The 16,762-nt window shown below is 28.1% G+C and overlaps 4 protein-coding genes across 4 annotated transcripts; 1 reads left to right on the top strand and 3 right to left on the bottom strand.

Annotated features, from left to right (window-relative positions):
- Positions 1-1,658: 1,658 nt before the first annotated feature.
- Positions 1,659-4,102, bottom strand: LOC145976847 (uncharacterized). The gene is made up of 2 exons (XM_083108288.1): positions 3,937-4,102; positions 1,659-3,440 (listed from the first exon to the last, which is right to left on the bottom strand). Exons 1-2 carry the CDS (start codon positions 3,937-3,939, stop codon positions 2,052-2,054), a joined length of 1,392 nt encoding a protein of 463 aa, XP_082964414.1. The 5' UTR covers positions 3,940-4,102; the 3' UTR covers positions 1,659-2,051.
- Positions 4,103-4,219: 117 nt separating this feature from the next.
- On the bottom strand, positions 4,220-8,200 carry Tum (Rac GTPase activating protein tumbleweed). The gene is made up of 11 exons (XM_083108275.1): positions 7,812-8,200; positions 7,493-7,695; positions 7,258-7,406; positions 6,766-7,180; positions 6,509-6,678; positions 6,203-6,329; positions 5,899-6,131; positions 5,519-5,813; positions 5,268-5,443; positions 5,123-5,189; positions 4,220-4,332 (listed from the first exon to the last, which is right to left on the bottom strand). The coding sequence occupies exons 1-10, from the start codon at positions 7,891-7,893 to the stop codon at positions 5,126-5,128; spliced, it is 1,914 nt and encodes a 637-aa protein (XP_082964401.1). The 5' UTR covers positions 7,894-8,200; the 3' UTR covers positions 4,220-4,332; positions 5,123-5,125.
- A 467-nt stretch (positions 8,201-8,667) lies between these two features.
- Positions 8,668-9,839, bottom strand: LOC145976833 (vacuolar ATPase assembly protein VMA22). Its single transcript, XM_083108262.1, has 2 exons — positions 9,668-9,839; positions 8,668-9,536 (listed from the first exon to the last, which is right to left on the bottom strand). The coding sequence occupies exon 2, from the start codon at positions 9,469-9,471 to the stop codon at positions 8,971-8,973; it is 501 nt and encodes a 166-aa protein (XP_082964388.1). The 5' UTR covers positions 9,472-9,536; positions 9,668-9,839; the 3' UTR covers positions 8,668-8,970.
- Positions 9,840-11,777: 1,938 nt separating this feature from the next.
- LOC145976791 (lysosomal aspartic protease-like) lies at positions 11,778-16,241 on the top strand. Its single transcript, XM_083108198.1, has 8 exons — positions 11,778-11,964; positions 12,910-13,151; positions 13,637-13,755; positions 13,889-14,088; positions 14,347-14,472; positions 14,578-14,725; positions 14,943-15,035; positions 15,115-16,241. The coding sequence occupies exons 1-8, from the start codon at positions 11,903-11,905 to the stop codon at positions 15,265-15,267; spliced, it is 1,143 nt and encodes a 380-aa protein (XP_082964324.1). The 5' UTR covers positions 11,778-11,902; the 3' UTR covers positions 15,268-16,241.
- Positions 16,242-16,762: the final 521 nt, after the last annotated feature.

Genomic DNA, 16,762 nt, shown 5'->3' with positions numbered 1-16,762 from the left:
TAAAAAAATGTACAAATATTACAAACGTTGTATGCCCGGTTGAGATTAATCGTGTTGTCAATATTATTCAAAACACAAAATTTTCGATATTTATCGATGAAACATCTGATCTCACTAATAATAAATGGATGACTTTTTTTGTCCGATACGTTGATTCGGAGACATTAGATGTTCGCTCGCAATTAGTTAAATTAATAAATATTGATGCCAAAGATTCAAGCGCAGAAAAGTTGTTCAATGCATTTAAAAGTGAAATGTGGAAATTACAGATACCATTTTTAAATATTGTTGCCCTGTCATGCGACAATGCTTCCGTCATGACAGGGAAACATTTATCGTTTAAAAAAAAATTGGAAGAAATATGCCCACATGTATTAACATTTTCATGCGCGTGCCATTCCTCCGCATTAGCAGCGCATGCTGCTTGTTCTAAAATGCCTGCATATTGCGATGAATTTCTTAAAAAAATTGCTAAATATTTAAATTGCAGTCCAAAACGTACGGCTATTTTTCGCGAATTTTGTGAATGTTTCCAAGAAACAAATCACAAAATATTAAAATTATGTGACACACGCTGGCTTTCTCATTATTTATGCATCGAACGACTTCTTGAATCTTGGGATACAATTAAATATTTTCTTACTGAAATGGTTGCGAGTGAAAAAACAAATTCTGGAAAATATTTATTATCTATGATGAACAACATAGAGATAAAAGCTTATTTTCTTTTTTTAAAATATGTTTTAAATTTTTTTAACGCATTTAATGCATTCTTTCAAGCGTCAGAAACGAGAATCCATTTATTGCAGCCAAAATCTAAAAACTTTCTTTTCCAAATCTGTCGAAATTTTATAAAAGAAGAATATTTAAAACCATTTTCTTCAAATATTATATTCTCATTAAAAGAAAATCAAAAACCTATTAATAAAATTATTTTGGGATCAGAATGTGAGGAATATCTGAACGAATTAACGTTGAAAGATCACATAAACATAGTTAAAATTGTTCGAGAGAACTGTTTAACATTTTATGTGACTGCTGCAGAAGAAATTTGTAAAAGGTTACCTATAAATAATGAATTTTTATTAAAGTTACAAGTTTTTCAACCATCTGTAAGTTTATTCGATAATAATAGACAAACATCATTTGATGACCTTCAAATGACTCTCCAAGGTCAAATCATTGCCACCATTTGATGGCCCCCTTCAAGCCATATAACTTTTGTCTGAAACACTTTTTTCTACAATCAAAATTAAAAGTTATGAGGGTGGAACTTTTAAAATGGGACACCCTGTATGTTAGGAAGTTCAGAAATAAAATCTAAAGGCATATCAAAAGCTATGATAATCTATTTTCTGTCTTGAAGGCAAGAGAAGATCATTTATGAATTGATACATGAAACGAATAAAATATCGTAATAAATAAGCGGAATTTCAAATTTCATTATATTTGATTATAAAAATTAGAATAATCTATCTCATGTTTTATATATTAAAAAAAAAGATTAGACCATTCCCGATTCATCTAATTATTTTAACTTATTAGAAATTTTTTTGAAAATATTTTTCAATATTTCATATTACAAATATATGCTCAAGAAATGTATTTTAAAATTCGGGAGAGGAGGGTAAAGTTTTAATAAATTGTTTTTTATATTATTTTATTTATATATTTTTTTAAATCGATTTTTTATGTCGATATGTTATTTTATCTATTGTTCTGCTATATATATGTTATTCGTAATTATAAAAAAAGATACACATAACATGATTAATTAATATTAATAAAAATTAATAAACGACGATTACAGAGTTATTATGTGAATATAAGATCCATCATTCAATTTATCTCCAATAAAAGTAGAAGCACTTTTGTATATTTGTCGCAATCTCTTTACAAATGGACTTTATCTTTTTATAAAAGAGCTAGATTATATATATATATATATATATATATATATATATATATATATATATTTCTTTGTAAGTTGGCAGTTTATAAAAAGAGTCTTTTCTGAAAATGTTGAATTTACAAAAGTGTTCTCTCTTGACTTACGGAGGGATTTCCCAGTTCTCCAGATTCTTCCAGTTTATATATAGTGGTACAGTGGATCTGCATCTAGCAGAATTCCAGTTTGCAGAGTTAAATTCCTGCAAACTTACGGTAAGATTCTGCGGCAAGTTTTCGAAATAGCTAATATTTAAATATTCCAGTGAATTATTCGCCAGATGCAGCTCCATTAATGGTAACACGTTTGTTAGGGATAAAGATTCTAGTGAGATAAATTGATTATTGTTTAAATTCAAATATTTTAGAGATATTAAAAATTCACTCCATCCTTCTGGTAGGAAACTTAATTTATTCCTCGACAGATCTAATATTTCTAAAAGCGAAAGTTGAGCGAATGCTTTAACATTAATTTCGCTGATCTGATTCCCTCCCAATAATAATTTCATCAATTTTGGCATTTGTACAAAAGCGTTTGAAATTATACTCTTAATATTATTACAATTAAGGAATAAAATACTAATAATTGTTTCACTTGAAATTTGCGGAATTTCCTCGAGCATATTAAAACTCAAATCGAGTAATCTTAAAGACTGCAATTTTACAAATGTTCCTGAGTGGAAGTGAGTTATTTTATTTGTGGATAAGTTCAAATAGACCAACTTATTAGTGTCTTCGAAAGCGTTTGATTCAATAGAATCAATTTCGTTTCCAGAAACGGAAAGATACTGCAAATTTTCTAGGCCAGCCATCACATTCATTATATAACGCAGATTGTTGTAATTCAAGTTTAGTGCCGATAAGTTTACATGATTTTTATCAAAAACCAAAGAAGTGAGCGAATTGTGGTGGAGATCAAGAAAGTGTAAACTATTTGGCAACAATTTTACAAAATCGGTACTTTGTATCTGGTTGCTGGAAAGGTCTAGGACCTTCAGTTTTGGAAATGGAATATTCACGTTTGAAGTTAAATCTCTGATATAATTTTTACGGGCAGACAAGATTTCTAAGTTAGGATATTCTTCAAAAATATAAATTATATCAGATGAGTAACTATAGGAGGTTGCACTATTCAGATTAAGGAACTTTAAATTTTCGTGACCTCCAAAGTCGAAAAGTTTTTGTAAGTCGATATTATTATCAGAAAAAATCAATTGAGTCAAATTAGGAAGTTTGTTGAAGGCGCCTCTCTCGATATTGCTAATTTGAGTGCTTGTGAAGTTGAGACAAGTAATCCAAGGACTACTAATAAAATCACGACCAATAGAGGTGATTGTTGTGTTAGCAAAGTTAAATGAAATTATTTCATTTTTGCACAGATGTTCAATCTCATTCGCATAGTCGGGAAACTCCAAGGAGGTTTGAATATCATCATTGGCTGATAGTGTGGTCAAACAGACAAAAATGACGATAAAAAACTTCATATTGCATCTCTGTAAATTTAAGTAAAAAAGTCTTTTAAAAATATAGTAAAAATGGTGTTAAATGTGATATTAAGTATTATAATAAATAAAGTTATGCTAAATATATTAATTAACTTGAATGAAAATCTAACCATAATTATAATAAAAAAATTATATAAGTTGATGAAAGTTTCAAATATAAGTTATAGCAATATAAGAAAAAAAAATTCTGTTTTAATAATTATATAGTAATTATTATAGTACTAACGTTGATCTAATATTATATTAATTTAATTGTAATATAAAATATAATTATATTAATTTAAAATATTAATTGTATATTAATTTTATATATTATATAATTTTATGTTATAGATATACAATAAATCTATAATTATTATTTATATTATACATATAATTATTATTTATATAGCACGGAAATATAAAAATATACTTTTTCTTATTATAAAATATATACAAAAAAATTTTATTTTAAATTATTTCAAAATATGAAAACTAAGCATACCATTTTAATAAAATGTTTTCTTCAAAAAATTGTTAGTAGTTATCTTGTAAATATATGTTCTTCTTGCAACAACTGCTCTTTGAATACTGAAATTCATGCTATCATGAAAGTTCTGATAAAATTTTAAACAATAATAGCTGTGTTTCGATATTCACTGCCAGTACTGAAAGTCTATAGTCTACGTCACATATACTATAGACTTATATATTCAATACTGACGTCATATCAGAACGTAGCCATAACATCACCAATATCTATACATTAAAGAATTAAAAACATACGATAATCGATATACAGCATGTTTATTTGCAAATATCTAAAGCAAAAGATAATTTTCTCTTGTTTGACTTGGATATCCGTTCCGGACAGCTCGAAGTTTCTTAAAAAGTTGTTTCACTGTAATATTCAATAAAATAAGTAAAAATTTTTTCAATAAGCTTAATTTATTATAGAAGTCTTAAGATTATCTTTCAATATTTATAGTGCATGCATAAAAAGAAAAATAAAAAATATATACATAAAAAATTTACAATTTATATGTGACGGAAAAATATGAAAATTCTTAAATTGTTATTTATATTTATATTGATATTTTTTTAAAATAATATCAAATAGCAATAAAAAAATGTTAAAAATTGAAAAAAGCTAAAATAAGTAAAAAAATAATTAAAAAAATAAAATTAAAAATTCGATTGTATTTTCTGTTTCATGAGAGAAACAATTCGATTTTCGTCCATTATGCATAGATCTTTGAGTATCACTTAGTTATGAAATATTTTAACAGAATTTCAAGACCATGGGCACTTACCATAGGTTAATAAATTAAAATATTTGTATTTTTATTGAATATTATATATCATAATGTTTTACTCTCACTACATTGCTTGCTGCGCGAAATCGAATTGTTCCTACCATGGAATATAGATATACAAAATCATATGTAAGAAAATTTAAATATAAAAAAATATTATGTGTAATAATTTACTCAATACAAAATCTAAAAATTGTTACTACTCTAAAGAAATGAAATATAAATTGAGGAATGTTTATTGCATATATTAAGCATATTTACAAAAAAAAATACATATAAAAACGTATACTATTAAAGATCAAATTAAACAAATTTCTGTGCAGCTATGATATAACAAATATAAGTTTTGTTATAATATAACGAATATAAATTTACTCATTAGAATCCTGCCCTAGAAGGTGGCGTAGCAAAGTATTTCTTGTTTCTCCTCGCAAAAGTGCGGCTATGAATAAAAAAAAGATGTATAACAAAAAACAATACATTAAATATAAGCAAGTTATTCTCTATACATTTTACTCACCTGGAAGAAAGCGGAGTATTGAAGAAACCGCGGGAGATACTACGCTTAAGGAGCGATTCTGTTGACGGTGTATGTTTTAATTCGCCCGTTTTTGGAGTATAGATATCATTTGAGTTCGTCGGATTCACATAAGTAGCCCAATAATCGGATGGAATTTGAAGCAGATTTTCTACTACCTAGAATAAATTATATTAAAGTGTTTGTGTATTTCTATTTATAATAGTACAATAGATATCGAATGTTTTTCTTACCGCAACTTGATGTTTGATTTCATTGAGCATAGTGGAAGATGGCTTGTTGGAAGTGTTACCAACTAAAGTCGGCCCAAAAACTGTGGCAAGATTACTGATGGGCATTCTACATTCGGGACTACTCGATACTCTCTGTAAATGTAGCATCAGGAAGGCCAAAGTATCCCGATTCGGTTGCGGCAGTTCTGAAATTGCTTGATAAAGAGCGGCATCGGCATCTTGCTTATCCGTTAACGTTGTCGCACGTATAAAGTCTCCCATCAAAGCGACAGTGATTAGCGGCTCACGTAAAGATCTGTAAAATACACATTTTTTGCTCTTACTCGTTTCTTCAAATAAATATATGTATATGCATCTATTGTATGCACGAAATGATATACCTGAAGAAATCTTTCAGAGTAGAACAGATGGTTGCAATGTCGACATTTGAAAGATTTGGAGCACCTTTACCCTTTAAGAATTTATTTTTAAGAGATTTGACATCTGCGGCCGCTCCGTTTACTCTGTATAAACCTTGTTCATTCATTCCGCGCAATTCAACCTCATTAATGCAATGAACTACTATGGAAGGCACCATAGGTGGTATTATTGGTGTGTAATCAGCTATAGTGCCCTGTATAAAAATCGATTTCAGTAAAAGTATGAACTTGAATGTTTTACTGATGTAGAATTTATAATGCTCACGGGTACACCACGTAACGTAGGCGTATTTCCTGTCGGCACACATGGCAGAGGCACTAAATCTTTGCATTCAGGGTGGGCTATAGCTCTGCAATCTTCGCATTTTTGAACCGTGTTTCCAAATCGAATTCTATCAATTATAATATAAATACATTAAAGAAGAAATAATATAAATAAATTATAAATAATTAATAAATTAAGGGGAACATTGAGATATTTTTTAAAATAAATTTAATGTATCTATTGATATGAAAGAAACAAAAAGATTTCAAAATGTTTAGATACTTGTACTTAGTTGAATATATTTACCTTTTACCACAAGGTGTGCAGATTTCCGGTCTAATGACATATTTGGCTGCAAAACGGTGATTCCTAGATATTTTTGCATTCATAGTATATCCACCAATATTTGGACTTGGTTTGAAGACATCTTCTGTATCTGAAGTTGATGTAAGCATCTCAGCCTGTGGTGCTGATGGCTAAAGATAAAAATGTTTTTAATATTAATCATACATATAAATGTAAAAAACGACAATTTAGTTAAATTAAATAGTTTAATAACATACTGCTGTATCTATTAGTATTTTGTTTGCATCTATGTGCGATTTTGATTTGTTACGTTCTCCACTACTCTTACGCCGTTTGCGTGTACTTTGTGAAGAAACCTGTGGATCTGCATTTTCATCACCAGGAATAGCCTCAATCGTCGATGATGCAGTAATTGCACCATCCTTCGGCATAACTACAGTAGTAGTGGCTACTATTCTATCAGAAGAATTTAATTCAGTAACTTTATGCAACGAGCTACGACGTTTTTTAGAATGTTCGCTACTGGGACGATGTTCCTTCCATTGTCGTTTTCCACTCTTCACATTTTGATGTAAAATAGCGCTAGTCTCCAAGTCATCTTCCGATTTTGATAGACAATTAAGATCGCTTAATATTGAGCCTGTGGAGTCCAACTCAGCAATTGTGTTAAGCCTAAAAATGAAAGCAGCACAATGCTATTAGATAAATGTCAAAATCAATCTTTTCTTCTCAAGATTCTCATTACTTACTTGTCAATATGAGTGTCTTGAATATGTATGTTACTTTGTTGATTCAAAGAAGTATTATTAAGAAACTGCAGTTTTTCTCTAGTTTCATCATTTAGGTTTTTACCTCCATCAGTAAACAAGAAATTTCTGGCTGTAGCGATTTGTTTCTCCTGGAAAATAAATATGAATAGAAATTATTACAGCTGAAAAATATATATATTTTTAGAATATCCATTCTGGAATATATTTCAGCTACCAATGAATCTTTCTGTTCCTCAATGATACGACGTTTACGGCTCTCCTCCTCCAAGTTTCTTCTAGCGTGACGCAATTTTCTATCCAGCCCAGCAATCTCATGATGAGCCTTGTCCAGGGCTGAATGAAGCCGTTGACACTCTTGTTCCGATGCCAACCATTTCTGTCTCATCTCCTCTTGGTTTAAGGCAAATTGCAAGAATTCTGCAAAGAAGCAATGTTGCAGTAAAACTACAATTTTAGGAAATTTGACAAAAACGCTATTGCATAAAATCTCAAAAATATAAACATGTATAATTTCTTAGGATTGTCAAAAATACCTTCCTCGCAGGATCCATTTATGAGGACATTCGAGCATCTCACCAACTCGTCGTAGGTTGCTAAAAGTGACAACGAGGTCATTCTGCGACGCTTATTATGTCGTTCCTTCCGTAGTATCTTTCTATGCAACTGACATGTCACTCGGCGATCTCCTCTCAACCAACAATAACGCGCACAATTCGAAGAAATCGACGCATACGCGATACGATATCGACAATAACGGCTCGTACGAGCGAATAAACGTACGCTTTGTAGTTTTTGAAAGTAGATGCTTTTTCCGCGACCGTTAAACTTCGATAGGGGAGACCTCTAAAGAGTCTACTAACTCCTACCAATCGATTTCTGAAAAAACACTATGCAATTTACTAAAGTTTCAAGTCATTTGACTGACCAATCGGAAAGGCGCAAAGATTCCTTCGCTCTGATTGGTCAATCTTCCTTCGTAGCATTCAAGAACGCACTTTTTTATAAAATTTCTAAATAAAAATAATACATAAAAATTTGACGTTTAGACGAGTTTATAAATAAAAAATAAAATATAGTTTGTAAATAATAAAAGTTTATAAATAAAAATTTTACTTATTACTTCAAATTTTTATGTGAAATATAATATTATAAATTTTTTTTCTACTCGTATAATTAATCGTACTTTGAATACACAACAAAAATTTTCTTTTCTTTAGTTATACAAATAAAATTATTTGACTATCTAATTAAATTAAATTGTATGTTTATCAATAAACTGCATAATCTTTTCTCTTAATATTGGACATATAAATATAATTAATATAATTTAATTAATATAACAATATAATTTAATTAATCTAACAATATAATTTAATTAATCCAACAATATAATTTTTCCTTCTTTAATAGACTCCTACAATTGCATCACAAACTTATATAGAAAAGAAACTGGTACAATACTAAAAAATGTACAGAGTTACATAAAGCAAATTTCATATATGTTCTCCAAAATAAATAAATTTTCTGCAGCTTTGTAAGATTTAAGTTGAACACTCGAAAAACATATATCTTTTTTCGATTATATTGTTATATTAGATTCATTTGTAATTTGGTATAGTGTATCATTCCTCCTTAAAATATTAAACTATAAATTATATCTATATATATTATAATTTGCAAGGACGTTTGTTTCTAAGTTTTAACGTCATTTGCAGAACATAAACTGTCTTTTTCAATATGTAATGCTTTAAGCTTGAAGAGCACAGAAGTAAGTTCCGCTTGTACATTTGCTATCTTTACAGCAAGATAGATGGACTCCTGAAAGCGTTTCTGGCTCTTCCTCAAATTTTGCGGGACCAATACACCAAACCATTTTACAGGATCTTTTGGTTCATCTGTCTCACTGCTTGATTTTTTTAAACTTATGTCAAAACACACCGCAGGCTCGTCATTGTCATTCACATTAGTTTCCAAGTCAAACAAGGATGTAACTGTGTCTTCGTTGTTTGGAACCTGTAGAATACTAATGTTCTCCTTTCCACGGATATACTTTGCTTTAGCTAACTCGATGTGACCATCTTTCAACAATGTCTCCATTTGAACATTTCCCTGCACCTTTTCTTGCATTAATTCTAATTTACGCAATAGCAACTCGTCGATCTCCTCTGACAAGGCAACCATACTTTTACTCATGCTAGTCGTGTGAATATTATCCGCACTTTATACTTGTCAATAGACGTAAGGAAAGGAAGTTTTACCTGAAAAAAAATAGCATAAAAGCACAAATATGTTTATTTGTAATATTTGTTTGTTATTTAAAGAGATGCCAGAAGTAAAAATATAAGTTTTGAAAGAGAGAAAAACATATCAATTGTTAAAAATAACTTACAAATGCTAATTTTTCTCTTCGATGAATATTATCTCGTTCGTTTTTTTGAAAGAAATTATACATCTGTTTTTCTCCTTAGATTTTTATATTCTTTTAAAAAGATTCAAGCAATACACTTCTTCATAATATCTCGCAAGCCTTCATCAGCTGATTTTGGATTGGTAAAGTAAAGACCTATTTACCTTCCGTTCAAATGTCAAGTCAGAGAGAGCCGATGGAACTACATGGCTACATCCTTTTCGTGCCATGGTAAAACGACCGATTGGTTCATGTCCCTACTAGATCCATAATTGTGGATCAAAAGTACGGAAACATATTATAAATTTACCCAGCAAATACCAAATAACAGTTATATAACCGTTGGTTATAATTTCCCACTCAACAATATAACTGTTACATTGTTATATAACATGTTATATAAAAATTTTTGAAAAATTTTGAAAAATTAAAAAAATAAAAAAATTTTTTTGTTATTGTTGTAAAGTACTCTTGAAGCCATTTAACTTTTAATTTGAAAATTTTTTTCTATCTCTTATAGTTTCTGAAATATTCATCTCGAAAGAAAAAAACCGATTTTTTTTAAAGGGGTGTTTTACCCCCTAGACACGCGTATAGGCACGTATAAAAAAAATACGTGTCCCTTATTTTTGTCTAGAAAACAACATATTAAAAGCTCATATTGATAAATTTACCGATGAATTTTTATAAATTACTCACCACAAATCTCTCTAGCTGCTTCAGGCTCTCTCCCTACTCTCTGGCTGTCCGATACTTTTCTAAATGTCCTCTTCTCCTTTTTTCTTCATCCTTTGCTGTTTCCTCATAGCACTCATATTTACTTGCGCGAACAAATAATTAATTATATTTAGTCATATATAAAAACGATTGCGAGACACTTTGCACGGCACTCCCGATCGCGGAATAATTACGAGAAACGCACTTTAATATATCGTATATAAATAATAATTAATGTATATAATAATTGTATATAATATTAATTAATATATTGTATAAAGAATAGAAAAGTACGATTCGCTCTTTTTATATGAGATCAAATTAAATACAAACTCGTTACAAATGTTGTTTTCATTATTGAAATATATATATACAGTACATGTATATTAATACGAATTACAAATTCGAAAGTTTAATATAATTAAAAGTCATGATACAATAATCGTTTAATTAATAATTAATTAAACAATATACGACGTGTGTATTTCGCGAAAAGAAATGTTTCAAAAAAAGCATAAATAATATTAAACATTTTTTAGACATTTAATAGCTAATGTGAAAAATTAAACGTACTAATTTTTTAACATTAAGATTTTGTTTTGATTTTAAATTTTTTTATAGTAAAAATAATCAATAAGTGCTATTACGATACATATCTGAACGTCTTAATATTAGTTATAACATATGCAAAGGATAAAAATAATATTTACAATAAAAGAAGTATGTTAGTGCCCATTTAAAAGCAAAAAAAATGTCTTTTGAAAAATAAAAGCGCTATATGTGTTTTCTTTACATTCGAAGAAAGATATAAAAATATTTTGTCAAATAACTTACCTTCTTTATTGAAGCTACGAATTAATTAGCGTCAAAAGCATCTAATTGTAAGCTCGATCGTGATATTTTCGCTTCGAAAAATCATCGATGGCACTCTCAACGTATGAACTATATATGTAGAATGTAAGAGAACAGAGTGTCATGTAAACATTTTCTTAAGATTATAACACAAGTATCTTGTTCATCGATAGAACTCAATATTATAACTATTTTATTAATTAGATAAAAAAAATTCGATTAATTATATATTCCTTTCTGCAAATTATCGATTGTAAAGTTAATGATTGCCTGTCTAGTCGATATGAACAATGTATCTTTTCAAAAGAATTGTATTTTTATTATTAATAATAAATTTTTGCAAATAAACGTTCTTAATTAAGGATACACAATTATGCAAAATATGATATATTTAAATTAAGTTCATCGATGGAAATTTATCAGAGCTTTTCGAATGTTTCGCGCGTTTTCTTTCCCCGTTTCAAGCATTCAACATAGGGGCACGCGCGATCATATATATATATAACGCTATTGAATACCGATACAGTGTAAATAAGAGGAGTCTTAGCAAGCGACAACACTTTATTTTTCTGCGTATTCGGTCATAAAGTGTCGACAGAAACTCGTCGTTCAAATTTGCACGAATCGAGACTTCAATAAATTCAGAATATGTTTCGCCTTTTTGTGGTAGTGACGGTGCTCTTTGTGACGACCGACGCGAAATTACAGAGGTATATATTTTATTGTATTATATATTGGCATGATAAATATCGAGATTACAGAAATCGATTTTTTCTCGTCGCATTCACTTTCTTGGATTAAACGCGTGGTTTGTGCAAATGCAATTAATGCTTCGATACAAATTAGATGAAATCTCTTTGATTAAAACGTATTTTATTTTATTTATTAGTCAAAGAGTAGATAAAAAGGAATATTTTTGAAATAGTGACTCTTTGTTCTCTTGTAACGTTCACTTTTGTCCATCTTGCTTTTATCTACATTTAAACGGCGATCGGTTAATATAAGTGTCGCGATTAGAGGTCATCAAAACATTTAATTGTAAACTATTTTTTCACGTGTTAGCAGAACAGATATAGGTATAATAACTTTGTATTATCGTATTATTTGCTCACACTTGACATTTTCTGTACCCATTTTTAATACTTGATACAGTTAGTTGTTTTTATAATATTTCTTTGTATACGAAAATTATATGCAAAATTTTCATCAACTAAAAATCAATGTTAAGTTATATAATAATTTCATTTAAAAGAGAGGAGAGAGAGAGAGAGAGAAAAGACTGTGTTACAAATTAAATATTACTTTAGAGGTATATATGCAATATATGAAGATCGTATATAATTTAGAAAAATCATCGAGTTAATTAAAAAATGTTTCTGATATATTTATATTTAAATGCGTAATGTACTTATATTGTAAATATATGTTATATATAGTTGATTTCTGAGATGTTTAAATTTGTGTAGAATTGCGTAACTTATGTTTGTTCTGGAAATATCTGCTAGTCATCAAATCTCATATTAAATATTCATTTTATACATATTTATATTTTATACACGTTTGCAACTTTATGTATACATATATATATATATATATATATATATATATACACACATATATAAAGTACTATAGAATGTTCTTTATGTTACATCTAGGATTTCATTGCACAAGACGGATTCCATTCAATCTTTGTTAAAAGATGGCAATATTATGCAAGATATTCTTTCGTTTATTAATCCTCGTTCAGCACTTTTATCCCGTTATATAAGCGTAAATTACTATGGCATTATTACCATTGGTTATCCGCCGCAAGAATTTAAAGTGGCATTTGATACCGGTTATTCAAATCTTTGGATACTGTCCAAAAAGACTGAAAAGTCTAATATCCCTGCTTGTTGTAAGTAATTTTTTTGGATATAGATATATACAACAATGTGTGTGTGTGTGTGTGTGTGTTTATACATATACATATACATATATATATACACATACATACATAATACATATTCTACCAACAATCATATCTTTCAAGTATAATCATGGAAATATTTAAAAAGTTGAACACAACAGATACGAATTTAATATTTAATATTTTATAGTGTAAATATTACAAAGGCAAACTTTGGAATTTGCATGCATAAATTAATTTAAACAATTTATCACGTTCACTGTCTGAAGAAGTTCATAAACAAGTTTTGACAAACAAAGATCGTTTAAACGTTGACTCGACAAACACATTTACATATATTATACATATATAATGATTTGCAAAAGAATATTATATATTTATATTTATTATAAATTAATAAGACCATATCTCTACATTTTTTTAAATTCTTTCTAATATTGCTAATTTGCGATATTATTGAATATGCTTTACAGTAAAACATAATCTCTATGATAGTACAGACTCCAGGGAATATTTAACAAATGGTACTTCGATTAGTATGAATAACACCATTTCCACTATAGAAGGATTACTGTCTACTGATATAGTGAATGTAAGTCATTATTAAACAAACAATCCAATTCAGTTACAACTATAATCGTAGTTTAAACAATTCTCAATCAATCATATTGTTTTTTTTGGCGTGACAATGACGTTATGTTATTTCACGACCAATTTTATTACAGGTTGGCGACTACTATGTTAAGGATCTAATATTTGCAGAAGCGATTAACGTGTCAGACATAAACCCATTTCTCTTTGCACCATATGATGGTATCTTCGGTCTAGGTTATTCCGAGATATTTGATAGAAGAATGTCTCTCATCGAAAACATGATTGAGCAAGATCTAATCTCATCACCAATTTTTAGTTTTTATCTAAATAGGTACATATCTTCTCTACTTATAAACAATGCGTATCTTTAAACAAAAGTTTTTAATAAATATATACATATAATTATATTTATATGTATATTTATATTTATTTTAATATTAATATAAATTAAATTTATTATTTATATTATTATAATATTATTATAATTTTTAAAATAAAAGTAATGTTTATATCTGTATATTAAATATAATTAAATCTTAATTATTATATACACATATATTAAGATATAAATAATATGCAAACGGTGCAGAGATCCTTCAGGCCAATTAAATGGTGGCGAACTGATATTGGGTGGTTCTGATCCTACTCATTACAAAGGCACATTAAGATATATTCCTGTTACTCGCAGAGGATACTGGCAATTTATCATTGATGAGTAGGTTATTTTTTAAATGTTACGTAAATTTTAAATGTATGTTATTTTTTTAAATATACATTAATCATGTTGCAACAAATTAACGTTAATGTTATCGCTTTGTAGGATTAAATTATATAATAATATCACTCTGTGCACGAATAGTTGTCGAGCTCTCGTTAATATAGGGATTGGGGTAATAATTGGGCCAACATCAGATATCATAAATATCAATAAACTTATTGGAACTATTAATATTAATGGAGAGGAAGAAGTAAGTAAACGATTATGTCTTTCGTAAAGCAGTAGTCTTTGATAAAAAAATCATAAAACGTTGATACTAGCGTTAGTTGATAAAAACGAATAATGTACGTTCAAATGAAACTTCTATGGAACAAGGATGTTAATCTACGTTCGAGTGTACTTAATATATTTATTAAATATTATTAATTATACTTGATACTATAATTGATAATATATTTTTTTTAAAGGTGATCTGCAGTCGAATTTTTGAGTTACCTATAATCCGTTTTATTTTGAATGGTATGACATTCAAACTTACCGGTGAAGATTACATCATTCAGGTAAGTGATATAAGTAAATTATTTAAATTATTTAAGTATATATAAGAGAAATTTACATTGTACATTTAATTCTGTACAGATCCCAAATAGAAATGGTACTGTATGTATAAGTGGCTTTGTGGGACTTGACTTGCATAAAGTTGATTGGGTTCTAGGCATTCCATTTATTGGTCGTTTCTACACCAAGTTTGATATGAAGAATGACAAGATAGGATTTGCTTTGGCGAAATAAATATTAATTACTTTCCCTAGCACTTTTTTAAAATATACATCTTGCATAATATTAATGTGAAATTATGTATATTTGGTGACATATTTTGTGGGTTTTGTACGGTCCTGGATTAAAAATTAGTATTAAATATTATTCTTATATAATTAACATAACTTTCATAATAATTGTTGGCAACAAACTTAACGAGATACTTAAACATATTCGAAGAATGTGCATATGTTTAATTTTTTTTTTAAAAACCTACAAAAGCATTCACACAACAAAGAGTGGTATGTAACATATATTTTAATATAATGTAATTGTAGTAATTTTTGATATAGCTTCATGACTTCTTTAACTTTTAAAACAATTAAGTTTATATGAAATATAATAGTATCAAATAATATCATCCTCCTAGAATGCAATTGTAATATCTTTAAATTAAATATCTTTTTTTAATATGATATCACTTAAGTTAAAAATAATTATAATTAAAAATTACACATAGAACGAAGTAATTTTTATTGCGTGAACGTAAACAGACTTAATGTTGCACAAATTGTACACGAGTTTCTTCAGTATTACACGATAAAACAGAATAATAATATTTATAATAATAATATTGTCTATTACTATGTAATATAATTATGTTATATTATAAAATATGTACAAATATTAATATATATAGCATAATATAATATATTTATATAGTATAATTAGATAGTATAATTAATTGGATAAGTATGTAACGTAATATATTTATTATAAATATATATATATGTAAAAATATATTTTACATTTCATATAATGTAAATATGTAAATGTATAAAAATTATGAAGGTTTTATATATACACGTACGAGACATATATGTAGCTAAAAATGATTAAAAGTGAACGTGAGTGTACAATCTTTACTTGAATTAAAAAAAATGATATAGAATAATTAAAATTTTAATTTTTCAAAAAGACAACCCTCAATTATGTCTCAAGTCGAAGCAAAAGTTCATCAAAATATATAGAAAAATCTTTCCTTGTCACATTTTATTGTGTACTTTATCGTCAATTTTTTAAATTATTTGTTTAGTTTTCAATAAGAGAAAAATTCAATCTTTTCTAATCGCCAATCAACAAGATTTGTATGTTATCAATATAAATTTTTACATAATTTGTACATAATTGTGCCTTAATTTTCAACAACGCAATGTTTTATTGTGAAACCAGCTGATATGAGCTTATTGCTAATTAAAATACTAACTTTTGCGACCAAAGTATCATTTGCAAAGCTCATTTGCATGGCTGTTTAGTCGACATAATCAATGTATTATTTTCGAAATGCTGATTGCTTCCTAATTAATCACGCATATATTTAACAATTTATTTTGATACAATTTGTGATAATTAAAAAAAATGTTAAATAAAATATTTTTAAATTTGATTGATCGATGGGAACCCGAATATGTTTCTAATACGCGCAATCGCATATAGCTGTCACTGTATGTCGATAAACGAGATCTAG

This window comes from Camponotus vicinus, unplaced genomic scaffold (genome assembly GCF_025532165.1).
Source record: "Camponotus vicinus isolate PSW18456_S1 unplaced genomic scaffold, iyCamVici1.0 SCAF_1, whole genome shotgun sequence".
In the NCBI taxonomy this organism is placed as follows: Eukaryota; Metazoa; Arthropoda; class Insecta; order Hymenoptera; family Formicidae; genus Camponotus; species Camponotus vicinus.
This window is presented reverse-complemented; position numbering and strand designations above follow the sequence as displayed.